Source organism: Carlito syrichta, unplaced genomic scaffold (genome assembly GCF_000164805.1).
Source record: "Carlito syrichta isolate Samal-C Ts95f unplaced genomic scaffold, Tarsius_syrichta-2.0.1 Scaffold143240, whole genome shotgun sequence".
NCBI classification, from domain to species: Eukaryota; Metazoa; Chordata; class Mammalia; order Primates; family Tarsiidae; genus Carlito; species Carlito syrichta.
In genome coordinates this window covers 16,440-43,701 of record NW_007087336.1, presented here as the reverse complement: position 1 = coordinate 43,701, position 27,262 = coordinate 16,440, and the positions used below count along the sequence as shown (strand labels likewise).

At 40.5% G+C, this 27,262-nt stretch overlaps 1 protein-coding gene across 9 annotated transcripts in view; it reads left to right on the top strand.

Moving 5' to 3' along the window:
* The window catches only part of PPP4R4 (protein phosphatase 4 regulatory subunit 4), a 72,548-nt gene that overhangs the window by 39,475 nt on the left and 5,811 nt on the right, over positions 1-27,262 (top strand). For all 9 annotated transcript variants that reach the window (XM_021708644.1, XM_021708638.1, XM_021708642.1 and 6 more), the window contains 9 exons: positions 3,342-3,447; positions 4,908-5,055; positions 9,901-10,045; positions 13,020-13,061; positions 13,161-13,235; positions 18,246-18,315; positions 18,740-18,826; positions 19,227-19,320; positions 20,951-21,021. In XM_021708644.1, coding sequence (XP_021564319.1) covers positions 3,342-3,447; positions 4,908-5,055; positions 9,901-10,045; positions 13,020-13,061; positions 13,161-13,235; positions 18,246-18,315; positions 18,740-18,826; positions 19,227-19,320; positions 20,951-21,021 — 838 coding nt within the window. The remainder of the gene's footprint in view (positions 1-3,341; positions 3,448-4,907; positions 5,056-9,900; positions 10,046-13,019; positions 13,062-13,160; positions 13,236-18,245; positions 18,316-18,739; positions 18,827-19,226; positions 19,321-20,950; positions 21,022-27,262) is intronic.

The following is a 27,262-nucleotide window of genomic DNA, read 5'->3' as shown; positions in this document are numbered from 1 at the left end:
ACGGAGCTGGCGTTGTAAAGTGGTGGTGGTGAGAGATGATTGGTGCTTCACTAGTAGCAAGTGCATGTGTTAACAAGGGTGGTTCGTGCTGGGAAGTTGGGTCTCCATTGTTGGTTTCAGTGTACTTACGTAGAGGGCATGTTTGTGTTTCGGAAGTTAAGAATACATCATTTAAAAAAAATCTTCTTAGCGTCTCTTATCAGGAAAGAGAAATGATTTATAATATAGAAAGTAGACAGCTACTTTTTAGCCAGAGAGGTTTGCTTTACTGTTTTCTTTTACAAGGAGCTAATTTCACACTTTAAAGGAAATACATGATTATTGCAGCACATTTTCCATGCATAGATCAGACACATACTAAAAAAAGGTTTATATTTTTAGTTCTGTGCCTAATGGTCAGATTCACTGATTCAAAAAAACTCACTGGGTGCTTACTGTGTGCCCTGCACACAGTAGTGTGCAGTAGTGAACAAAATAGGCAAAGGACCTGTCTTCAAAGAACTTACATTCTATTGGGAACGTTTAACAGAATTAACCGTTATTCTGTAATATCCAGTTCATGTTAAAATTCTGCCTGTTATCCCCCAAATGCATTTTACAGTTGTTTTATTCCCTGTAGGATCCAGTTCAGATGGATCAACAAGCTCATATAGCATGTCAGGCATGCAGAGTGCAGCGAAGAACCGTAAAGCAGGGTTGGGGAAAGAGTGGCAGAGGGTGGCGGGGCGCCCTGGTGGACACAGCGGCCAGGATCGGTGTGCTCCGTGTGGAGGGCTGACACAGTGAGAGCGTCTGAAGGACGGGCAGTCCAGGCAGCCGGGACCGCGAGTGCCAAGTGCGGATCTGCTTGGGTGGTGGGAGCAGCCAGTGAGGTGAGCGTGGAGTGGCCTGAGACGCGGCAGCGGCTGGGTCCCCAGCACTCTAGGCTGTGTTCTCGGAGACAAGAAAATCTGCAGAAGGTTTTGAGCCCAGGAATGACCGAAGCCTTTTTTCTTTTTTACTTTTGTTAGGGAAAAGATTTAAAGGGACAGAAAAACATGTAAAATATAAAGAGCCTCCGTAACCCATGCCCTCGATGTGACAGTTAATATTTCGCGATGTATTTGCTTTCTGTTGCATTGTGCCAAGTAATTTCAAGTTGCGCACTGTATATGGTTATATTTTATTTCCAAACCATTGGGTATTTGTCCCTAAAAGGACATCTGCCTATATAATCACAATACAGTTATTGCACTTAATAAAGGTCAGTTGTTCTTTAATGTCATTTAATATTCAGCCTGTTTAAAATTTGTGCTAATTATTCCCCACATGCGTCTTGCAGTTGTTTTATTCCACGCAAAGTCCAGCGAGGATCTTGCTTTTGGTTGTTGTGTCTCCTAGTTTTCTTTTAGTTCAGAAGTTTTCCTGCTCCCCCCTTATGACCTTAGATTGCACAGAGAGCAGACCTTTGTCCCGCAGAATATCCCTGTTCCAACTCTCTGCTGTCAGATTGTTCCTTCGTGGTGTTGGCTTGCTCATCTGTTCTCCATGTTGTTTCTTGTAACCTGGAAGTTAGATCTGAGGACTTGCTGAGACTCAGGTTAGCCGTTCTTGGCAAGAATACTTCATGAGTGCTGCTGTGTGCTTTATCTTACTTCCTGTCCGGACACTTGTCCCACTGCACGTGAGCAGAGAGCGGCTGGGCGGGTGGCGACAGCCCTGCCGGTCTGCCACCCTCTGATGCCTTGCCTTTATGGTCCGCTCTGCAGTCTGCAGCTGCCGCTTTGGCCCCTGAAGACCCAGTATCCCATCAGCCTGCACCCGTTAGTTTTAGCACCCAGAGGACCCTCACTTGAATTCGTCGCTTCATTAGGACTCGTAAAAGAATGACTTTTAAAAACTCTGCCGTTTTTAAATTGGATTACCCTGAACTACATTTCCTGACGTAAAGACAGGGTTCACAGTTCTTTCCCTTGAATGGTCCATTTCAGAGCTAGGAGCTCCTTCAGTGGTGACAAATAAGCCTTGTTTTTAATTTTGTCTCTCTTTTTAGACTCTTCTAAAGCGTTAAATGATGTTTTAGTTCATTGTAGTCACTATTCCTTGTGCGCAAATTCTCTCACTTTTTCAGGCTGGCTTTTACGTGCCATTGACCTGATTATATTTATTTTTGCTTTCTGACCCCAAAGAACACTTACCTTATTACTGTAAGGTATAATATGTATTATGTATGAGGTATAAAATAGACATTTTCAGATGGCTAATATGTATGCATTTTAAATTCTATCAGAATATACATATGAAAGAAAAGAATAACATGCTTTTATTTAGTTTACCATTTATCTAAAGTTCATTTTTCTTAAGCCCAGTCATGTTTCCGTTTATGTATGTTTCTTAAATTTTCTTTTTAAAATCAGGCAGATATTCTATTTTTGTGTTCAACAGGTTGAAAACATCATACAGACTGTACCCAATAGAATGAAAATAGCTGCTATAAATTATGAGAGGCAGTAGCAAGCAGTACTATCTCAGCACTATAAAGTTTCATTCTACTTGAATTTCAAGGATCCCTATAAGAATAGTCTGAGCCTTTAGTAATTGAATATTGTATTTATATGTAATTTATATGTAAGTCAAGATGTTGGACATGAATTTACACTTGACACAATGTGACTGGTTGAGAGATTTTTCTCTAATACATTGTTTGATCCCAATCGCAGTGAAGAAAAATGGGTGCATTCATTTAGAATTAAGCTTCTGCCCAGCGGTGTGACAGAAATTCAGAGGACAAAGGGGTTTGAGATCCTATTAAGAGAGATTGACATGTTGCCCTTTCGAGTCTAAGCTTTATCTGTATCATGGCCCAGAGATCTCGGTGAATGACATTGAGGTTGAAGAGAGCTAGAGTTACGCCAGAAGGATTGAAGAGTATTCCTGACCACAGGATCTCAAAATTCATATTTTATCAGTGGTGCGATTTTGAGGCTATACCTGGCACATGGCATGTTCTAGCCAATGTTTGTTGAATGAAGTCCAGGGTACGGCTAAAGGAAGAGGTGGCAGAGGCATATTAGATCACTTGAGTTAAGGTGGCAAGGAAATGAGAGCCAGGGCTGGCTGATGCGGACGTGCCTGTGCCTAAGGAAACTGGCCTTGTCACGTGATGCTTTAGTTGATTTGCCTGAGTGACGTTAGCCTTCAGTTGTGAAGACGCGCCCAGGAGGATATACGTTTATTGAGCTGAGAGCAGTAAACCCTCCTTTGACTTTTAGCCAATAACTTAACATTGCTTTGAGCGGACCAGATTATCCAGGATATATAATATTGTCGAGTGTAATTGTTGTCTTCTTTGTTTCTTTAAGAATGTCTTACCTGTTCAAAAGGCAGCCTCACGAACACTGTGCGTTTTTCTACGTTATAATCGAAAGCAAGAGCAGAGACATGAGGTCATTCAAAAATTAATTGAACGTAAGTAATCATTATCTTTTATTTAAAAAAGAAAGTAAGCAAACTGTAGTTAGATATACAACTTATGTGTCATTCTATCTTGAGTAATTATGCTGACGTTGGTAGATATCGGTTGTGTGCTTTTGTGTTTTGAAGGTTAATTTTTGGTTTTTAGACATCTTTATGGCAGGGTTACATCTGTCGTGGATGAAAGTAATAATGACTCTGAGCCTTCGTTTGTTAGATTCTGCGTCTGAGAGATTAGAATGCATCCATTCCCGTTGAAAGCCCACTGATGAAATTGCATTTGGAACTACAGTATAAACAGGATATCCCCTAATCCAGTCATGCATTTCATGGTCTTATTGTCAGTAGTCTCACAGCTAGCTGAACGTCGGTAGGTAGGGCTTTTGCCTTGCCTGGCGTTCATAGTGCATCTGAATGTGAGGCTCATGAGCCATGGTGGTTTACAGTGTCTTAAGAAACTAAGTCAGTTTGCAGGTGTGAATTTATTTCAGTTTGTTAAGAACTGGTCAGAAATCTTCGATTAAAGTACTAATTCTAGAAAGAGTTGCACACACCTGTATATACTTAGTACATTTGTTAATTATTATATACTTGCTTTGACCGTCATGTTTTAATGTTCTGGTTAAGCTTTATGTGTTATCCAGCATAGGCAGGTCATGGGATTTTTGTGGCTGTTGGAGTTTACCATTTTATGTGTGGATCACCACTTTTCAAAAAATTAGAGTACTTGTATAACATTTTATTTAAGAAAAATGGTGCTCGGTGTAGTTTAGTCTTTCTTTTTGTGGTCTGTTTCAATTCAGTTTTCATTTTTCAATGGCAGGATTTTACATTTAGAATAGTTGCATTTTGAAAGAAGATTCTATTTTGTTTTGAATATTGAGTTTAATTTTTGAGCATTTATGTGCAAAGGAGAAAATTGACCTTTACATTTGACCTGAATTATTGTCGGTCATACTGTTGACCGACAATAGGCGGTCTTTATCCACTTCAAGTCATGTTTAAGGAAACAGGAGGAAGAAAGCAGTTTTGAAGCTACACAAACCTGCGTTTGAATTCTAGCCCCGACATTGCCGACTGTGTGATTTCAACCTCTCTGAAACTCAGTATCCCATCTTTTGGGAGGGATAGGTAGACACAGCCTTCTGGGCTGCTTTTCAGGGTTACATGAGGTGGTGTGTGTTGTCAGCACGCAGTGGGTAATCAAGAAGTAGCAGATACAGCCGCTCTGTTGTTAATGATGTCTTTGGAATTGAATGCAGTGTTCAATAAAGCCTTTTGCTGACTTCCGAGGTGTCAGTTTTGGGGCCAACAAGTCGGGGGTATGTGGTATGTTTGTTTTCTCTGTGGCGTTTGCTGCCAAATTGTGGGTATGCAGACATTTGTCATGGTCTGCCACGTGTACTTTCACGTAGGAAAAATTAACTTACGATCGTTGTTGTTGTTCTTTCTAGAACTGGGCCAAGGAAAAAGTTACTGGAATAGACTGCGCTTTTTGGATACCTGTGAATTTATTATAGAGATCTTCTCCAAGGCCTTTTTCTGTAAATACTTCTTTCTGCCTGCTATTGAACTGACACACGATCCAGTAGCAAATGTGAGGTATGTTGCCAACTGAAGGGAAGAAACACTTGCAACATTGTGCTTCTTGTTTTCATCGACTGGGGCGAGCATATGCACGTCTTCTGTCAATTAAAAATTAAGTGAAGAATTTACATTTGCTTTGGAATTCTTAGTATTTATTGCCAATAAGTATCAATAGGACTTGGAAACATACTCTTTCAACACTGTTTCGAATCTCTTTATTGGATTGAGAACAGGAAGCAAAGCTAGGTCAACGAGCGTCTTCAGTCCTTTGGATACACACGTTGACGTCAGGAGAAGGTTCAGTAGATATTAATTTATCTATCATTAAAACTAAAGAAAAAATAGTCAGCAGCCTTGTCACTTCAAAGTTAGGTTGGTGAGCATCTCGGTTTTTAGAGGTCTATTCAGATAATTAGGACTTCTTTGAAGTCTCTGTCCTTCCTTCTGTGTTCAGCTGCCTTACATTTCTGAAATCCAATAAATTTAATTGGATTTGCTTAACTGTTAAGTTGGCTGGAACAGGCCTGGAAATGACTTACTTGGAAATTGTCCTTTTTTCTCTGCAAATAGGCATATCATTTTCTTTTTTAAAATTGGAAAATTTTGTACAGAGCAAAATTTACCACTGTATCCATTTTCAAGTGTGTAGTTCAGTGGCATTAAGTAATGCACATGGTTACTTAAGAGGTATTTGTGTACATTTGGTAATGGGATGAAAATAATTTTAAACCCTCAGATAGTAGATTTCTGTATTCTAAGCCCTGTGTCCATTATAAACTTGAACTCAGATATGTCAGAAAGAGAAACGTGTCAGAGTCAATTGGCTAAAGACCGAGCAAAACTCTAGCACTCCCTGTGGCATTTTCACCTGCTAGCCATGCTTCATTTTATGCACCTGAAAGATGCATGTGAGCATGTGTGAACAACTGACAGGACTTGTGGGCAGCATGCAAAACCCTGGAACTTCTTATGAGGAGGAGCTGGCAGGGCAGTCAGCTAGCCTGGATGAGCAGTCTTGCCGTGGAGATGGAGACCAAGAAGACTTGTAAAAAGCTAGTGACGATTCAGCCTGAGGATTCTATGAGCATCGTTTCCTGGAAGCAAATCTGGAGACTGGTTTTTGGTGTGTCTCACTTGCGCTTTGCAGATGAGAGGTGGGGTATCCCTGACACTTAGAGTGAAGTGAACCATTTGGTGCTGGTAATTCTTAGATTTTAGCTCTTCCTAAACAACCAGTGGGTCCAGCTGTATTGTTAACATTTTGTAAATTGGTGCTTGTGATTCTGGGAAAGCAGCTTCCAGTGTGATGAGTTGTCACTTATTCAAGCAGTTGACAAAGATAATTTGAAAGGAAGGAGTCTCTGTTCCAGTCAGCATGAGTAATAGCCTAACACTGACTCTAAGAGAAAGCGCTCTGCCAATTCAAAACCCAAATGAAGATTAATTAAGTGTCACTTCATAACATTTGGAGATTTTGGGGGGTAATATATTGTTGTATAGCAATGTGTCTTGGTTCTCACTCTCCTGCCTGGACAAAGGAATGGGTCCAGCAACACCGTACACTAACGGGCTTTTGGGTGTAAAAGTTTTTACCCAATTCAGCACAGATGTGCAGCTAGATTGGAAGCCATCACTGGCAAGGGTGGCCAGATCATACAGGTTAGGAGTGTGGTTTCTGGAGCCACACTGCCCAGGCTGAAAGTCCAGCTCTGTACTACATACGTATCTTTGGGCAAGTTGCAAAACCTCCCTATGCATTGGTTTCCTTAATACCTAATTAATAGAGCGTTCAGAGGTATGAATACCTGAGATAAAGTACATAAGTAGTTGAGGCTGGATTTGGTGGCTCCCACCTGAAATCCCAGCACTTTGGGAGGCAGAGGTGGGAGGATCACTTGAGCCCTGGAATTCAAGACCAGCCTGGGCAGCAGAGCAAGACCTCATCTCTACCAAAAAGAAAAAAAAAGAGCTGGGCATGGTGGTGCGTACCTGTAGGCCCAGCTACTCGGGAGTCTGAGGCAGGAGGATCACTTGAGCCCAGGAGTTGGAAGCTGTGGTGAGCCACGAGCAAGCGCCTGCACTCCAGTCTGGGCCACAGGGTGAGACCTTGACTCAGAAGTAGAAACTTGGGCTTGCCAGAATAGGAGGCGCCCCCATCGCGGTGACTTCACCACCTCGTGGGCCCGGGCCATGACTTGTGCGTCTTCTGCGGGCCGTGCGCTTTGCAGACGTGCCGTGGGCTGTGAAGAGTGGCGCGTGGGCCGCTCGTGCCTTTGCTTTGGCTCAGGTGAGTGTTTGAAGCCTAAGTCTGCTGTGCTGAGACAGTATGGAGGCTGGAAAGGGACCCTGGTGTCCAGAGGCGCCCTCTCGCGGCGGGCGGGGGGGAACCTGGGACTCCGTGGCTAGAGAAAGCCCGATGAGGCCAAGCCGAGTCTGCGGGGCGCTGAGGGAGATTGAGGCCGTGGCGACATTGGCGGTGTGGAAAACCCCGGAGGGGGCACTCCTTTGCCCTTTCTGGTGGGAGAAAAAGCAGATTTGTCATCTGTGAAGCCTCCTTGACAGAAGGTGCAGCTGGGAACGTGTCGTGGAGACTCGAGCACCGTGACTTAGTTGTCTCGAGGTCTGCAATGAAAGTGAAACGGCCGAGTGAACGAGGACAGCAGTCGTGCAACAGGTCACTGCGTGGCGTCCCTTCCTGAAGCCGAGACGCAGAGTTTTAGTCGAGCAAAGCGGAACGCCTCCTCCGACGGCCTCCTCCTCGGGAGTGTATTTGCTTCACTTACGTTTCATCTTGCACGCTCCTGGATTGATTCTTCCTCTTCCTCTTCCACCCGACCTAGACTGGGGTGGTGCCGTGACGAAGCCTTGTGTCTCTTCTCTGACTGCACTGATGACCGTGGGCAGCCGCCCGGTCCCAGGGCTTGCGTGTCACCCGCCGCTGAAGATTCCTCCCCGTGTCTCCAGCGTGGCCGTCTGCCTAGAGCGCAGGCCCCTGGCGCCGGCTGTCTCACAGGCACCTCCGTCGAGCCCTGGTCTTGCTCACCTGCTTTTTCTCCCTCCGTAGTCTGCTCTGTCTCGGGAAGTAGCCATTCCGTCGTGCAGCTTGCTTAAGTCAACCCCCAAACCGATGCTTTCTGCCATGCTGCCACTGCCCCCTTAGCACAGCAGTCCCCAAACCTGGCATCGGGGACCGGTTTCATGGAAGACACTTTGCAGGGACAGGGCAGGGGATCGCCAGGTGTTCGATTCTCTCGAGGAGCCGCAGCCGGGATCCCTCACAGGCGCAGTTCACAGTAGGGTTCGTGCCCCCAGGAGACTCAGATGCTGCCGCGGATGCGATGGGCTGAACGTGGGGCCCCGCTGTCCTGCTGCTGCCCTCCTGCTGCGTGGCCGTGCCTGCCGGTGCTGGTCCAAGCCCCGGCTGGGGACCCCTGCCACTTATCCTGCACCTTGCAAATGTATTCAGAATGCAGCCACTTCTCAGCATGCAGACTGCTGGCACTCTGGTTCAATCCACCGTAATCTCTTGCCTGAATTGTTGCAAAGGACTTCCCGCGGGGTGTGTCTTCTGCCCTTGACCACCCGCAGTCTAGTCTCAGCAGTCAGGCTCTTTCGCGCTTCTGCTCAGAGCCCTCCCACGGCTTCTCCTTGCACTCAGAGCCAGGCTCTTTCCAGTGGCCTGCAAGGCTTCTTGTTACCACTGTGAACGCTCCTGTTCATCTCACCCTCACTATGTAGAACCACTTGGCCAGTCTGCCGATTTAGGACATCGGAGCCGAGCTCTGCCTCTCTGCCAGGATGTTCTTTTCTAGATATTCCCATGGCTCATTGTCTTATTTTTTAAGGTCTTTACCTTTTTCAGTGAGATCTCTACTGACACCTTCTCTAACCACCTGCTTTAAAATTAATCACTCCTTGGATTAAAAAAATGTGGTCCTTATACGTGATGGAATGTTATGCAGTTATAAAGAAGGGCAAAATTATGGACTCTGCAGCAACTTGGATGGATTTTCAGTTCATCTTCCTCAGTGATCTATCACAGAAACAAAGAACTGAGTACCCCATGTTCTCACTCATAAGGGGACCCTGGATATTTATCATAACATTACATGAAAGAGATTGGCTTTAGAGGGTCATTGCTCAGGGAAGGGGGGAGTCACATAACACTCATAAGGGAATTGGATTCCAAACCAGGTGAAATAAGGACCAATGGGAGGCCCAAACTGCACCTGTACTATGACCACTTATGTACCTGACCCTGAATTGTGTCCCACTATAGGCAAACCTATAGTGTTTAAAGCTAAAAGAAATATGTGAATTAAGGCAGAAAAGAGAAAGAAAACAAGAGGCAAACCAGATTTCACCTGTGGGCATTAGTCTGACAATCTTTGGTCCTGCCCGTTTAGATCTGTCAGTGAAGAAAACAGATAGAATTCCTTTCCTCATTGAGCTTGTATTCTAATAAAATCTGTAAAAGTCTAGCATGAAGATAAAAGTGAAAATTGATTAGTTGTTCATCTCCAGGTATTCTCTCATCTGCTTTCTCTGCTTTATTTTTCTCCATGGCACTCACTCCTGCCTGGCAGACATTTTACTTATTTGTTTCTTCTCTTTTCCCTGACCCTGTACTGGAATGTAAGCTCCGTGAGAGCAGAGAATTTTGTTGGTTTTGTTCGCTGTTGTGTCTCAGCCTCCAACATAATGAATGCTTGACATATAGTAGATGCTTCTTAAATATTTGTTGCATGCATAAATAAACTCCTGGGCTATCTGAAATTTGACTTTTCTTTTGGTTTCATATTACTATTATTTTTAGTTGTTAAATTCACTTAAAAGCAGATACTGTTTAATTTGTCATAGAATGAAACTTTGCTACCTGTTGCCCAAAGTGAAATCCACTCTGAAGATTCCTGCGGATAAGCATCTACTTCAGCAGTTAGAAATGTGTGTGAGAAAACTCCTATGTCAAGAAAAAGATAAAGACGTTCTGGCTATTGTAAAAAGAGTAAGTATCACTCTTTTACAATGTTATGTTTGTTGCATTAAGACAGTGTTAATTACATGCTCTACTACTTTAGCTTGACAGGAGAGCAGTATGTTAAAATACTTACATTCTTGCCAGAATCGTAAGAATTAGCACATGATTAGTTGATTGTGCTACACTGGATGTGAAATTTCTTTCTGAAGGTTACATATATTAAACGTCACGAGGAATAGTTTGGCATATTAGGTGCTCAGTAAACACTGTTCAAGTAACAGATATGTCATTTACCAGACTTTTAAAATAAGTGATTACAACCCAGTGATTCTTTGTTGCTAAGTCACAGTTTGTAGAAAACCAGCACTGGAAGGGTCCTCAGTTAATTTGGTGGTCTGGTTGACGGCACAGAAGCCCTGGACCTAGAAGTATTAAACGTCTGCTTGAGATCGTGATAGTTAGTGCCAGGAGGAGGGCTGGAGTAGAGAGACCTCTTCCCTCCCTCCGAGTGCATTTCTTTTTTAATGATGCCGTGTGGCATCTTACGGGTTTTTTGCCTGTTTTGTTTTAGTAGGATGTTTCGTTATGTGGATTGTTTAGAGATGTTGGGAAACTGAAACTAAAAATTTGGGTTAGTGAGCCAAGCCTCAAGATGGTTTATCATCTCCAGAAACTCTTTATGCTGAGTACATAGCCAGCATTTTTATGAGATCAGATCAAGCCAGATGACAGTGGCTACTCTTATGAATCAGAATGTGAACTTTAAAACACAGTTTTCGAGCATGTATTTGTAGTGATGGAAATTGATTTATTAATGTCATAAATAAATCAGCATCGATGATGAGAAAAGAGAATTTTTCTATTTTTTTCTAGACATGGTTACCGACCACAGGTTCTTAGGCTTTTGTGTAATGGAAATTAACACGAGGCCAAACAGGTTCTCAGACAAGGCTTTGCTGGGGGCTTACGCAAGGGTGATGGCGCAGGAGGAGGAGTTGCCCGGCTCCCTGAGGGGACTGTCCGCAGCCTTTGCTAGCATGGCTAGGAGGGATTCTAGCTGCCGACACATAGGATAGAGGCGCACTGCTTCCCATGTCGCATGCACAACAGACGGTGGCTAAGCCCCACCTGGGCTGGGGTTTCAGGGTTATCATGAAGCAAGGGTTACATAGAGTCGGACACTGTCTGGGCTCCGGGGGTGTGAGGGAGAACGGTGAGCAGAGCTGTGGTCCCAAGCAAGATTTATGGTGAAACGTTGTTGATCAAAGCAGGCTTTTTTCAAGGCTGGTCTGATGGCTCCAGCTGGAATGTTGTTGCAAAGTCTGGCGGTTTGGGAGGCCCGGTCTTAAATTTGCTGTCTCAAAATCATTGCCAGATGTCACGTGAGGAACTTTGTTTTCTTTATTTTATTTTAAAGGTGTGGGGTACAATTCAGGGTAAAGTTTGGGCCTCACCTTGGTCCCCTCTTCACCTGGTTTGACATCAGGCAATCTTGTTGATGAGGTGTGCCCTTCCCTCCCTCCTCTGGCAGTTTCCCACTACTACCATCCTTTTCTTATGGTTTTAACGATCATTGTTCAAGGTCTGCTTATGTGTGAGAGCATGTGATACTCAGTTCTTTGTTTCTGTGATAGGTCACTCAGTATTATAGACTCTAAGTCCATCCAAGTTGCTGCGAAGTCTATAATTTTGTCCTTCATTATGGCTGTGTACGAGGAACTTTTTAATAAAGTGTTTCGGTGATTTGGTTTTAATTAGTATAATTTTATTCTTACTGAAACGTGAATTCCTCTTTCACCAACTGAAATAACCAAAAATACCCAGAGTTGGCCGTGCATCTAAATCTGAAACACAGATACAGACACACACACATTTATTTGCACCAGATAGTTATGTCCTTACTATGTAATATTTGAATGTAGAAGTTTAGGCAGTGGGGTTCATTTGTCAAAAGAACGAACATGACAGGGTTAGTTGCTTTTACAAAATAATTTAATAATACTAGCTAACCTCGTATAGGTACAACAATGATATAATTAAATTAATAGATTATTCATCTGCAATGGATTTTTCTTGAGTACGGCTTTTACTTTAAATATGTACCAAATAATGAAGTCTGTCTGTTCCATGAAAATTCTGTAGTAGAGTGAGATGTTCGTATGGGAACCTCTGAGGAAGCCATCAAAAACTTTGAGGTAAAAATGGAGTAATTACTCGATTAAGTTTTTGAATATGAGAAGTAACTTTATTTAAAAAGGGGATATGTAATGGCATAAGTTGTAAATTTTGAACAGTTTCAGCATAAAAATAAAAATTCAGATACCTTTCTTGTTGGTAATGGATAGTGTGGGGCATGTGATATGTACGTGTACTTATTTGGGCCCTTTGCTTTACCCTTGTAGAATACGTTTTTTGAAGTACTGTACTATCAGAGACGGAATCCTGGATTAGATTGACCTTTGACTTTGATTGAAATAATTGGTTTCAAACTAGTGTATTCTGAATGACATGCAGTCAGTTGAGAGCATACTTTCAGAGCAAAGTCTTTCCTGTTGCTCCGAGCATCATAATGACTTAAAATTTCTGTGGACAGGCACTAAGGATTCTACGCCCAAATCATAGCTGGTTTCGTACATATTTAGCTAAAAGTCTTCTTTAAAGTGTAAAAGCTACCTTACGTTCCTGAAAACTCAGAAAAGCTTAGCACTGGGAGTTATGAGAAGTTAGTGAAATTGAATGCATCTGGTATTTAAAATATGCCTTAGGCTTGCTCTTCTTAAGGTTAACAGCGTTTAAAAGTTAAAACGGATCCTGATATTTGTGTCTAGAGGTTGGTCACAGATGCAGTTTAAAGCGGAGCAGAACTTGGGAGTCTTCTGACTTGTCCTTCCACATAGGGCAGAAGGCTCCTTGCACTTCCCTCTGCAGAAGGAGTCACTGAGAGATGATCGGTTTGTTTTTTTCAGTTTCTGTCGAATAATTTTGAAAACTTTCTTTATAGACCGTGTTAGAGTTGGACAGGATGGAAATGTCTATGGACGCCGTAAGTGCACTCTCTTTACCTTATATTGAAAGAATTTGCTTAAAAATGGGCAGAAACTCATCGCGAATGTTTTACAATTTCACGTTAAACTCTCAACAGTTTCAGAAAAAGTTTTATGAAAAAGATCTGGTGGACCAAGAGAAGGAAAGAGAAGAGCGGCTTCTTTTGGAAATGGTAGGTTGTTCTCACATGCGTAAGCATAGATACGCTCTTTCCTGATGGATATGTTAACTGTTCTTTGTTGTTTGACTTAAAAAATAGTTTCTTTCATTCATACCACATTTTTTTCTTCTTAAAGGACTAACGAAGAGTGCTGATTTTCTGAAATTCGTATTTGTGAGCTGGAAGGAAAGCTACATTTGAGAGCCTTTCTTTCACTCTGTTGGCGTATAATTGACAACAGTGGAGTGAATTTAAAGTGTGTACTTTGGAGTTTTGACATATGGACATAGTTATGAAGCCATCACCAAAATCAAAATACAGAACATTTTTATTTCCCCCAAAGTGTCTGCACGCCTCTTTGTAATCTGGTCCCCAGCAACCAGTGATCTGGTTTCTGTCACTGTAGGCTAGTTTGCATTTTCTTGAATTAATCTAAATTAAATGATGAATTAGGTCCTTTTCTTAGTCCTGCCTCTTTCCATCCGCATGGTTATCTTGAGATCCATCCATGCCCTTGTGCTATCGTTAGTTCGATCCTGTCCACTAATGTGGCTTCAGACCATGCCATGGACATTCCACGGCTTGTGTATCCATTCACTCCTTAATGGACATTTGGCTAGCAGAATATTATAGCAAAAGCTGCCATGGACGTCAGGGATGACGTCTTTGGGTAGACGTGTGTTTTGTTTCTTGTGGTTAAATGGCTGAAAACAGAATGACTGCATCATATGGTATGCTTAGCCTAAAAACAAACAACAACTGTCTTCCAAAGTGGCTGTACCATTTTACATTCGCATGGCCAGTGGTGAAGAGCTTTAGTTACAGCGTTTAACTATGACATGTCTTCTGTGATGCTTGATATGGTTGGTCTTTTTCACTGCAGCTGTACTGGTGGGTATGTAATGGTATCTCTCTTTTCTTTTAATTACATATCCCCAATGGCTAAAGATGCTGAGCATGCTTTTGTTAGTAATAAGTGTGAAATTAGCCATTTTTATCTCTGTTCAGTTTCACTGATTTTATGTTTATCTTTTTGGCAATACCAGACTTTCTTGGTCACTGTAACTTTGGAGTATTTTTGAAATCAGGTCGAGTAAGTTTTCCATCCTTTAAAATTGCTTTGGCCAACGCAGGGCCTTTGCATTCTGATATGAAGTTTGGAATCAGTTTCTCAGTTTCTATAAAAAGCCTGCTAAGATTTTAGTTAGGATTATGTTAATTAGAATTGATCTATGGATCAATTTGAATTGCCATCTTAGCAATACTGAGTCTTCTGCTCTGAATATTACCTACCATTTCATTCCATTCCATTCCATTTGGTCTTCCTTATTTTTTGCTCAGTAATTTTGGTAGCATTCAGTACAGAGCTCAAGGACGTTTTTTGTCAGGGATTTTATGGGTTTTTTTGATGTTGTTATACATGGAATTATAATTTGTAAATTTTACTTTTCAGTTTTTTTGTTGCTAGAGTGTAAGAAGAATGCGGTTGATTTGTGTGTTGTATAAACTTGCCAGATTTTCTTATTTGTTCTTGAAGTTGTTTCAGATTTTCTAAAACTAGGATTTTCTATGTAAACCATCATATCTTTAAATACAGCATGGTTATTTCTTTCTTTCAATATTCTTGTCTTCTATTTCTTTCTTTAGTTTTATTGCAAAGACCAGTACAATTAAAGATCTCCAGTTGAATAAAAGTGGTACCAGTGGGCATCCTTGACATTTTACTGATCTTAGAGGGAAATAGTTCATTCTTTTATTACTAGGGTTGAAAGTAGCAGTAGGTTTTACGTAGATGTTCTTTATCAGATTGAGGAAGTTGGTTCTTACTCCCGGTTTGCTGAGAGTCTTTATGACTGATTGTTGCATTTTGTAATGTCTAGAAATGACATTTGGCTTTTCTTTTTCATTCTGTTGATACATGAATTATGTTGATTTTTCAAATGGTAAACCAATCTTGTGTTTTGGAGATAAGCTCTGCTTGGTGATGATATGTTATCATTTTTCTCTGCTGTTGTATTCCTGGCCGAGGTTTTTGTTGAGGAATTGCTCATCTGTATTTATGGATTCATAGTGAAATTGGCCTATAATTTTCTTTTTAAAAATATTCTTGAGCCAGGCTTGGTGGCTCAGCCTGTAATCCGGTGCTTTGGGAGGCTGAGGTGAGTGAATTGCCTAAACTCGCGGGTTCGAGACCCACCTGGGCAACTTGGCAAGACCTCATCTCCACAATAAATTAAAAAGTTAGCTGGGCGTGGTAGCACATGCCTGTAGTTCCAGCTACTTGGAAGGCTGAGGCGGAAGGATTGCCGAAGCCCAGCGGGTCGAGGCTGCGGTGGCCGGCAGCGGCCACTGCACCCCAGTCTGGGTGACAGAGTGAGACTCCAACTCAAAACACAACAACAAAAAATTTTTTTGAGGTCAGACATGGTGTTAGAGTTGTTTTGACCTTATAAAACAAGATGGGTAGTTTTTTTTTCTTCCTCTGTTTTCTGACACAGTTTGTAGAAAATTGGTTTTATTTTTTTCCTTGAATGCTTAATAGAATTCACTAGCAAAACTATCTAGGCCTGGCACTTTCATTTTAGAAAGGATTTTGATCATTGAATTCAATTTCTTTCATAGATATAAAACCATTTAGGGTTTCTGTTTCTTCTTTTGTCAGTTTTGGTAAGTTGCCTCTCTGCCCCCAATGTCCTCTGTCATTTATTCTGTCAAATCTATTGGCATACATTTGTTTATAATATTCTTATATTATCATATTATGGTTATAGTCTCATAATATCCTTTTAATGTAATGCGATAATCTATGATGATAATCTCTGTTTAATTATTGTGTTAGTGATTTGCGTCCCCTCCCTTTTAAAAAAAAAAATTTTGGTGATTTCTTTAGAGGTTTTAATATACATACCTACCCTTTCACAGTCTACTTGTTATTATTGCACCACTTCACTTAACAATGATACAGGTCTCTTTACCCACTTCACATCATTCTTTATGTTAGTTTTCATATAAATTGCCTCTGCATTAGGGATTCCACCAGCCAGTGCTTTAATTTTACTTTATCGTTTATTTCTTAATGAATTTGAGAGAGTAAACTTTTGTGTTTGCTCAGATAATTACTATTTCAGTGCTCTTAGTTTATTGTTTAGGATCTAAATTTCCCTCTAGTGTTTATTCCCTTCAGCCAGAGCAGACCTTGTAGTGCAGGTCTTCTGGTAACAAATTCTCTTAGTTTTTTGTTTGTTTGTTTTTTTAATATTAAATGCCTTATGTTTACCTTTATTCCTGAAGGATTTTTTCATTGGGTTTAGAGTCTGGGTTGGCAGGATTTCCTTACAGCATTTTAAAGATATGTTTCTGTGGTCTGATAAAATATCTGCTCTTATTTGGATTTTCCTTCTTCTGTCTTAATGTTTTCCTCTTGCTGCTTTTAAGATTTTTTTTCTTTTATAGTTTGTATTTAGCAATTTGCTTTTATGTGTCTAGGCATGACTTACTTAGAATTTATCCTGTTTGGATTTGCTCATCTTACTGAATCTGTAAATATATATCATCCCCCAAATTTGTGAATATTTAGGTCATTGTTTAAGTAATATGTTCAGTTACAGTTTTTCTCTCTCTTATTTCTGGGTCTCCAATTATGCACATGTTAGATCTTTTATTATTGCCCCACCAGTCCATGAGGCTTTGTTAGTTTTAAATTTTTTTAAAAACTCTTTGCTGCTAAGTATGAATCATTTCTGTTTATCTATTTTCAGTGTCACCAGCTTTTCCCCTGTCATCTCCATTCAGCTGTTGAACCTATCCAGTAAATTTTTAAATTTCCAATATTGTATTTTTCAGTTCTAAAATTTCCATTTGGCGATATCTCTCCCCCTCCCCCTCCCCCTTCCCCTCCCCCTCTATCCTCTGGTGGGAATTTGTGTGTTGTGAGAGTACAAACTTAAGTGGAAATCTGAAAAACAAAGTGCATTATTTCAGCAATCTTCCAAGACAAAGATCAGAGTTCAGGACTGCCTGTTGTAGAAGATACAGAGAATAAGAGGGCTTTCAAAAACATTTTAGGACCAAGTGACTTAAACCCCAGACAAAAACAGACAATAGAAAAAGACCCATAGATCCTAATACTGGAGTTAGCAGATAAGGACTTCAAGCTAACTGTGGTTAATCTGGTCAAAATAATAGAAGGATGGAGAAAACAGATAACTCTGTGTTAAGCCCTCCTAGTGACATTATTCCGTTTTATGTTGTAGAATTTACGTTTGATTCTTTTTTGTATAGTCCAATTCTGTATGGAAATTCCTTACTTATTGTTGATTTTTTTCCATCTTTTTCTTTATTTTACATGTAAAGAACGTTACTTTACTTGAAAAGAATGTTTTTTTTCCTGCTGGTTGAGTATAGTATTCTATGCCTGTCAGTTATACCAAGTTTGTTCAGAACTGCTGTGTTCATTGATTTTTATTGCCTGTTTGTTCTGTTGGGACAAGGGGCACCTGAGTTCTGGTAATGTTTTATTTCTTTATATTGAAGCTGGTTATACAGATATGTTTATTTTGGGAAAATTCATTGAGCTGTATACTTACAATTTGTATATTTTCTCTACATTTATTATTCTTAAATAAGGTGCTTTAAAAACATCCAAGAAATCATTTTCTTTTCTCTTAATATTTTTAAAGAAAAATATTATTTGGCCATTTACAACAAAATTGAAATGACCAATATTAATGAATGTTTTTGCTAACGAGAATCAGTAAATACCTTCTAGAAAATAGATACCCAAAACCCAGTGTTTTCGCCTAACAAACCCCAAGGGAACAATTCTGTAGATTTTACAAGGACACAGCAAATCTGAAAGAACTCTTAATTCTTTAGACACTAATATGGAGAAACAAAACTTCTTTTAGACTTTTTTATAAATTATATTTGAATCTCTAAAGCTTAGAGCAATTTTGCTTACATTAAAATGTGTTCAATTTGTACTTCTGTGCTTTTAATGTTAAGATACTGTCTTAATAACAGGAGCAACTGGAGAGGGAGAAGCAGCAGAACGACGGGAGGCCCATGAGTGACAAAATTTTTGAAAAGAAACGTGAGTAGTTTTTCTGTGTCTTCACCACTCAGTTACATAGTTAAGGTTGCATCCCCGTATTCTGAAAGACTGTGCTAAGTTTTGATTTGGGGAATTGTTTTATTTTCATTTTGCAAAAATTATTTTTGAAAGTTGTCTGTTTAATATGGCACAGATGCTAAGAATGCATGACTGAACGGTAAGAACAAGTGTGGGGGTTCAGGCCATTCAGAAAAAAAACTTAATATTTGATAGCAGTTGTAAGAATGTGAAATTGATCACCGAATAACCGAGATGGAAATATGTAAGTATGCAAAGTGAGAGTATTTGGAAAAGAGAGCTGCTTAGCGAGGGACAGTGATTCACATTGCCTGCGTTGTCTTGTGTATTTCTGGAGATTAGTAAGAACTTGGAGGAAATTCTAGAACGTAAGAGTTTATTTTAGGTAGAGACTCTAAGACACCGACGCAAAGCCTGCCCAAGGGCATCCCCGTTTCTGTGCCTGGACCCTCTTCTGTCACCCCATCGACAAGTAAGAAATAGCTTCTTTTTGTGTTTCTTTTATAATTCCTTCTTTTATAAAAGTCAGTTGCAAGCAAAGTCACTCTATCAGTTAAAACATATTATCTAAAGCACTTTTTGCCTTCTTCTAGTAGTTGTTTTTGGCAGTTTTTTTTTTTTAAGTGAGAAAGTAGGATTTATTGAGAGGATAGAAGAGCTCCCACAGCGGGAGGGGACCGGAGAGGCTTGCCCTCGGTAGTTATTCATGGGCAACCCTGGGCAAGAGATACTACCGTCAGTTCAAGCTAAGGGAAGAATGCCACTCCTATTCACTCGTGTTTTACTCATAATGATGGCAATTTGGGGAGGAAATGGGGGTTGGAGTGGGTAAGGATAAACTGAATGCATTTTTTTCCTGCGTGTTACTCTAGGCAAAGAAATCAAGAAATCCAAACTGGTTCGAAGCCAGTCCTTTAATAATCAAGCTTTTCATGCAAAATACGGCAGTTTGGAGAAGTGTGCTAGGTATGATGTCTGCTGTTAACTTTTTTATGAGTTTTTTATTTTAAATTTAAAACTTTACATTAATTTTGAGAGATAATTTGTTAGTTTTATTCTGTAGAGATTATTATATTTAAAAACCGGAGAAGTCTTACCAATTTGCACAAAAACAAGTGTCCTGACATTCCAGAAAGAATACTGCCACGACACTGTTTAAAATAGCATCATGAAATCCATATGTCATTTTATGAGGAAGGTGGTGCTGTATTACATATGCCTCTTAACTTTTAAATAGGTATGGATATGTCGCGTTTGCCAAATGACGTGACTGTCCATCTGCTGTTAATATTGTTTCTGTCTGTAGAGAAGCCACTGGCACGTGTATATGTTAAAGTGACTGCTGCAGAGTTCTCCTGACAATGGGTGAATGTCTGTCTGGTTTCCCCTTTAGCCCAGAAGACAAATTAAAAGTGGTTAAAATTAGGAGAGAATCAGCATACACTGAGGTACTGTGATTATTTATGTATGCTGTACAAACAGCAACATGTTAATTGACAAGCAAGGTAATTTAAGGAAACAAGTGTCGGCCAGGCTCGGTGACTCAGCCAGTCATCCCAGCACTTTGGCAGGATGAGACGAGTGGATCACCTGAGTCTGCGGGTTTGAGACCAGCCTGGTCAACTTGGCGAGACTTCATCTCTATAATAATAATAAAAAATTAGCCGGGCATGGTAGTGCGCGCCTGTAGTTGCGACTACTTGGAAGGCTGAGGCAGAAGAATCGCTGGAGTACAAGCCAGGTTGACACTGGGGTGGCCATGAGCATGTGTGCCACTGCACTCCAGCCTGGGTGACAGAGTGAGACTCCAACTCAAAAAAAAAAAGAAAGAAAGAATAAAAAGAAAACAGGTGTCTTTAAAAGCATTCATTTGTCTATCAAGATAAATAACGTTACAGAACAAATATTTTCCTTTTATTAAACATAGATTTCCAGAATTTCAGCTGTATTTTTGGGCATTAGTAGATTCATCTGGGTTTCCTAGCCAAGAGGGTGACCTCAAGATGCCATTAAAGATATTTTCACCGGGCTGGGTGGCTCAGCCTGTAATCCCGCGCCTTTGGGAGGCTGAGGTGAGTAGGTTGCCTGAGCCTGCGGGTTCGAGACCCGCCTGGGCAGCAAGACTTTATCTCTACAATAAATAAAAAAAATCAGCCGGGCATGATAGTACATGCCTGTAATTCCGGCTGCTTGGAAGGCTGAGGTGGAAGGATCGCCAGAGCCCAGCGGGTCGAGGCTGCAGTGGCCGGGAGCAGCCACTGCACTCCAGTCTGGGCGACAGAGTGAGACTCCAACTCAAAAACAAAAAAAAAAGATATTTTCAAGAAAATGTTCCCCATCTTACCTGTCTCGTCTTAGCATCAAAAGAAAAACTGAATTCTGATGAAGCAAACGTTTAAGGAAATGCTTTTAAGTTGCTGACAAAGTTAAGTGTTGTGAGATATGGAATGTAAAACACAAATGAACTGAAAGCAACAAGCATGTTTCATTTATAGAAGAAAGTCCTAAAATAAGATTCAAACAGCCCAAGTGTTAGATGCTTGAGATTGTAAGAAGCATGCTCTTGTATTTTAAACCAAATCGTGCTCTTTTCTAGTAAAAGTTCTGCAGCGGGATATACACCTCCTGTCTCAGGGTTAGCAAAGACATCTGTGCTTTCAGTGACTGGTAAGTAGCAGTTTAAACTCTTCCAAAAATCGCTAAATTTAATGAAATATGATTTTCTTTAAACGACCTATTTCTTTAATTCTAGATGCAGTATCTTTCCTAAATGTATATTTGTAGCAGATTCCTAAGAAATTAAACTTTTCCCTAGCAATTGAGAAAATATTTGACTATGCTGTTTTGTCTTCGCTGCCTCAAGATCCAGTCTAACACCTTTAAAAGAATAGGCGGACACAGCGATAGGATAGGTTTTGCCATCGACTGAAAACCTCCTGAGACACAGACAAAAAATTTTCACGGTAATTTTTAAGGAAGTTAAAAACAGGGAGATTGCGCCGTGAATTGTCTGTAGCGAAACAGCCATGAACAGTGCATCACGAATAGGTGTGACTGTGTTCCAGGAAGACTTTACAAAAGCAGGCAGTGGGCAAGATTGGACCTGCAGGCTGTGGTCTGCTGACTTCTGGCTTATGTAATAGAACATAGACTTCTATTATTAATAATGTAGAATATCGCTAAAATTACTAGTGGCTAATGTGTGTCTTTTTAACTTTAATCCTCAGGAATATTGGGTGAAAATTTTAATACTGATCTGTGGTAATTTTTCGTGTAAATAATAGTGAATCTGCTCAAAGATCCGGCAACTTGGAGAACTTAGTTCCTTCCCTTTTTGGTGAAGGTTTGCGTGTTCTGTCTCGCCTCACGGTCGTCGTTGTCGTCGTCACTGTTTTTCCTTCTCGTGAAGCGTCCGTGCTCTCATGGAGTGTTCTGCCAACAGTGTCTTCATTTGCTGGAACAGAAAGTCTTGCTAACATTGAAGCACTGACATCATGCCCAGTGTAGAGAACGAAGGTCGATTATGATTGTCATGAGAAATGATGTGATGACAACAAAAGGCTGTTGAACTAAAGTTCTCACCATATCTTAGACTATAACTAATACAACCGTTGACACTTTTAGCTCCGCAAATCAGTGACTCTTTTAGGAGTTCTAGGAAACATCTAGGGCTCAAGAGCTTTCTTCGCTCTGTAGAATGCCTTTGCACATTAAGTGCATGTGGAAAACCAGTTTGAATCACCTCAGTTTGGAGCTAATGGCGCAAATGGCGACAGACGCCATGAGAGGGTCTTCAGGCTTGGATGGATCTCACCTGTCCCCTTGGCATTTCCTTCACTCAGCTATAAATGAGCGTGTTTATCTGTGAACTTTTAACAGTTTTTGCCAAGAAATGTGTTTGCCTAAATAATTATGTTGATTCAGAACTGGTTTTTAAGAGATTTAATTGTGTACATTAGTTTCTTTAGTTTTTACTTTGCTAGTTCTTAAGTGACCTTGAGAATCCAGAGTTGATGTGGTCCACAGGTCCTGAAACTTACATCCAAAATCTTAAAAGCATTCATTTTATAAGGGGTAAAACTTTTATTAAAATATTTGGCAAATATTCTATTGTAATGGTTCAAGATTATTTTGGGGTGATGGAGAACTCTAGGTTGAATGAAATATCTCCTGGGGTTCTTGGTTAGAAAGTTGTTCTTACTACTTATAATTATTTATTCCTTAATGAAATCCAGACTGTATAAATACACATCTTACTATAGTGGAAATGGAAGCAAAATGTCTTTTATCAAATGCCGTAGGATTTACGTGGAGAAGAGAACTTATTAAATTGTGGGACTCAAATGGGTTTCAAAATGATTATGTCTTTTGAGATGAACCTTAAGGGTTTTCTGACAGACAGAGTTGGGCATAGAACGACATTCCATGCAGAGTACTGGTCATAAACAAGAGCTAATGGTTGGTGTCCAGTGTGACGGGAAGGTGGAGTAGGTGCAAGGGAATAGTGTTAGATAAAACCGTCTGGAAAGGTCAGAGTCGTAGTTGAGCGTGCTGGATTGGTTATCTTTTCCGTAGCCCTAGCCCACTGTTAATCGTGTGATGCCTTTGCTTGCCATTGATGAGAACACTCCATCCAGAGCTATGTGGGGAGAAGAGAGAGAGGCTCGTGAGGATTCATGGAGATGAACTGCCATGTGTCCGGGGTTAGCAGGTGTGAACATCAGTGGAACCCTGCTAGGAAGCACTTAGTGAAGCCCATCAGGATCCGACTTTTCCTGTACACTCTGACTCCCAGCAGTCCCACTTCCAGCGATTTTCACGAAGCAGTAAGACACATAAACTGTGATCAAATATGTCATCTCCGTGCCCTTTATGTGATACGATGAAAATGGCCCTCTGTCATCTTCCCTCAGACCCATAATGCTAGTCTAATCTTTAGAAAAGTGTCAAGCAAATTCCAGTAGAGGGACATCCTACAGAATATCTGACCAGTACCCAACAAAACTGTTATGATCATCAAAACTAAGGAAATTCTGAGACACGGTCACAGCCAAGGAGCTCTTAAGGAGACCTGACTAGAATGCAGTGTGGTGTCCTGGGTGGGATCCAGAGGCAGAAGAAGATGTTAAGCAAAATAAATGAGCTGATAATATGTCAGTACGATTCATTAAAGATAGCAAGCATAGCATATTAATAGCAAGTATTAATCATAGAGGAAATTGGGAAAAGTGTGAGAATTACTTTTACTGTCTTCTCAAATGTTCTGTGAATTTAAAACTCTCCTAGAAAATAAAACCTATCTAAGAAAAATAACATTTACGATGGTTTCAGAAACACTAAGTGCTCAGGAACAAGTTTAACAAAATGTGCTAGATTTACACCAAAAACTTTAAAACATTGCTGAAAGAAATTAAAGACCTGCTGGGCGTGGTGGCTCAGGCTTTTAATCCCAGCCACTTGGGAGGCTTGGATGGGAAGATTACTTGAGCTCAAGAGTTAGGGGCTGTATTAGGCCTTGATTGCACCACTGTTCTCCAACCATAGCGACAGAATGAGACTTTGTCTCCTAAAGAAAAGAAAAGAAAAGAAAGAAGACCTAAATAAGTGAAGAGACATTGCACTTGCTAAACTGATTCAGAGAGTCAGTGTGATCCTAATTAAAATTCTAGCAGTCTTTTTGTAGAAATGTTTAAGCTGATTATAAAATAAACTAAACAGTATAGCCAAAACAGTCTTGAAAAAGAAGAACAAAGTTGGAAAGCTTACACTTAAGTTTGATTTCAACGCCTACTGTAAAATTCCAGTAATGAAGACATTGTGGCCTGTGTTGTCAGTTATAGTCTGTTGATTTTAACAAAGGCTCCAAGATAAATCAGGGGTGATATAATAATATTTTTAAAAATGGTAATAATTGGACCAGTTCCTTGAATGACTCAATTCAAATCTCACATAAGAAGAAATGGACAATCTGGATCTATCTACTCAAGAAACTGAGTCAGTAATTAATAACTTTCCAAAACGGAAAGCACCGGGCTCAGATGGATTCACTGATAAATTCTACTCAACATTTGAAGGAAGAAATTACTATACCAATTCTCTGTAATTTCTTTCACAAGATAGAAGCAGCAGGAATATACCCTAACTCATTCTATGAGGCCAACATTACCCTACTACCAAAACCAAACAAATACGTTCCAAGAAAAGAAAACTATAGACCAGCAGCTCTCATGAATATAAATCCTTATAATGGTTTTAGCAGTTTTTGAACTCGTCAATTTTGATGCCTTTTAGTGCTTCTGCTGTTTTTTGTTTCACTTCTTCTGCATTAGCAAAACATATCCCTTTGAAGACTTTTTTTAAATCTGGGAAACAGAAGTCTCTTGGGGTGAGATCAGGTGAATAGAGAGGGTGGGGTACAGAGATCATGCTGTATTTGGTCAAAAACTGCTACCACTCAGCACAGTGTGGGCGAATGCACGTGTAAGCCACCCATCCTGAAATGGGCAAACACGTTGAAAGAATCTCAAAAAAAAAAAAAAAAAAAAAAGGATCAGCCTCTGACAGCAACGCGAGTGAGTACACTGCTGCGGATGCCTTCCTGGAACACTTACCTAGCAGGGGAAGCCTGTGCTACAAGGATCCCACAAAACACGCAATACAATATCACACCAGTAAGTCAAGGAAGAAAAACCATGTGAGCATATTAATAGATGCATGTTAATCACGTGATCACATTAATAGAAGCATTTGACAGAATCCAACACCTATTTATAATAAAAACCCTAAGTAAATTAGGAAAAGAGAGGAACTTCCTCAACTTGATAAGAAATAGTTACCAAAAACTACAAGTAATGTATATTCTTACTATGCAATTCAGCAGTCATGCTTCTTGGTATTTACCCACAAGAGGAACTGAAAACTTATATCCACACAAAACCCTGCAGACGAGTGTTTACAGCAACTGTATTTATAATTGCCCAAACTTGGAATCAACCAAAATGTTCTTCAGTAGGTGGATGAATAAACAAACTGTGATACACCCAGGTAATGGGATGTTATTCAGTGCTGCTAATAAATGAGCTGCCAGGCTACAGAGAGATCATGGGGGAACCTGAAGTGCATACTACTTAGTGAGAAAGGCCAGTCTTAAAAGACTAGACACTGTGATTCTGATAATAGACATTCTGGAGAGGACAAGACTATGGAGACAGTAAAACGGTCAGTAGTCAGGAGCTGGGGAAGAGGAGCAAATAGGTGGAAGACAGAGGACTCTGAGGGCAGTGGAAACACTCTGCCGTAAGGATGGAAGCATGCCATTTTGGTTTTGTCCAGACCCCGAAATGTGTGACCTCAACAGCGAACCTGATGAAAGTCCATCAGTTGCTACGTGTGTACTACTGGGGGGAGACGGTGATGGTGGGGGAGCCGGGCCCTGAGTGGGGAGACGGGGCGGACTCCGGGCCTTTCACTCAATTTTTCTGTGCCCTCAAACCGTTCTAAAAAATAAAGTCTGTCTAAAAATGGGTGTTGGAGCCATCGGATGTCCAGATATATCAAGAAAAATAACTGAAGCTCAATTCTTTTCCCAAAAGTTATATTCATTTAAGGGGTGCAAGTGCAGTTTGCTACCTGGAAAAATTGCCTAGTGGTGAAGTCTGGGCTTCTAGTGTATTCATCACCTGAGGAGTGTACATTGTACCTAAGTTAGGAAAATCGTAACTGAAAATCCTGGCACAAGACAGGAGTGTGTAAAAACGGTCCCAAAGGAGCTTTTGCATCATGACAGCGCACCAGCTCATGCCGCACTGTCTGTGAGGGAGTTTTTAGCCAGTTAAAAAAATACCTGTATTGGAACACCTTCCCTACTGACCTGATCTGGCCCCAATGGCATTTTTCTTTATTCAAAGATAAAGGAAATATAGAAAGGGAGACATTTTGGTGACATTCAGGACATCAAGGGATAATACAACAAGAGCTCTGATGGACATTCCAGAAAAAAGAAGTACAAAATTGCTTTGATGGGTGGACTTGGTGCTGGTTTACACAATTTCCATTGGTTTACAGCTTCCCAAGGGGAGTACTTTGGAGGTGACCATAGTGATATTCAGCAGCGAAGCATGTAGCATTCTTTTAAGGATGAGTTTGCAAACTTAATTCCCACCCCTTATTCCCGAGATGCAAGGTGGGTTCAACATATGCAAATCAATCAATGTAATACACCATATAAATAACTAAAAACAAGAACCATATGATCATCTCAATAGATGCAGAAAAACATTTGGTAAAATCCAACATTCCTTCTTTTAAAAATTCTCAACCCTCAAGGCACTGAAGGAACATACCTCAAAATAGTAAGTGCTGCCTCTGACAAACCCACAACCAACATCATACTAAATGGGCAGAAGTTGGAAGCATTCCCCTAAGAACCAGAGGACGTCTACTCTCATCACTTCCATTTAGCATAGTCCTGGAAGTCCTAATCAGAGCAATCAAGCAAAAGAAGAAACAAAGGGTATCCAAATAGGAAAAGAGGAAGTCAAATTATCTCTTTTTGTAGACAGTATGATTCTATGTCTAGAAAACCCCAAAGATTCCACCAGAAGTCTCCTAGGCCTGATAAACAACTTTACTAAATTCTCGGGATACAAGTCAACATAGAAAAGTCAGTAGCATTTTTATACACCAGCAACATTCAGCCAAGAAGCAAATCACGAGCACAATTCCATTAACAACAGCCACAAAAATTAAGATCTCTGGGAATATGTCTATCCAAGACGGTGAAGGATCTGGGCGAGAACTGCAACACATTGCTGAAAGAAATCAGAGATGACACAATGGAAGAACATTCCATGCATGTGGATTTGAAGAATCCGTGTCATTAACAAAAGCAATTTCCAGGTTCTTCCCA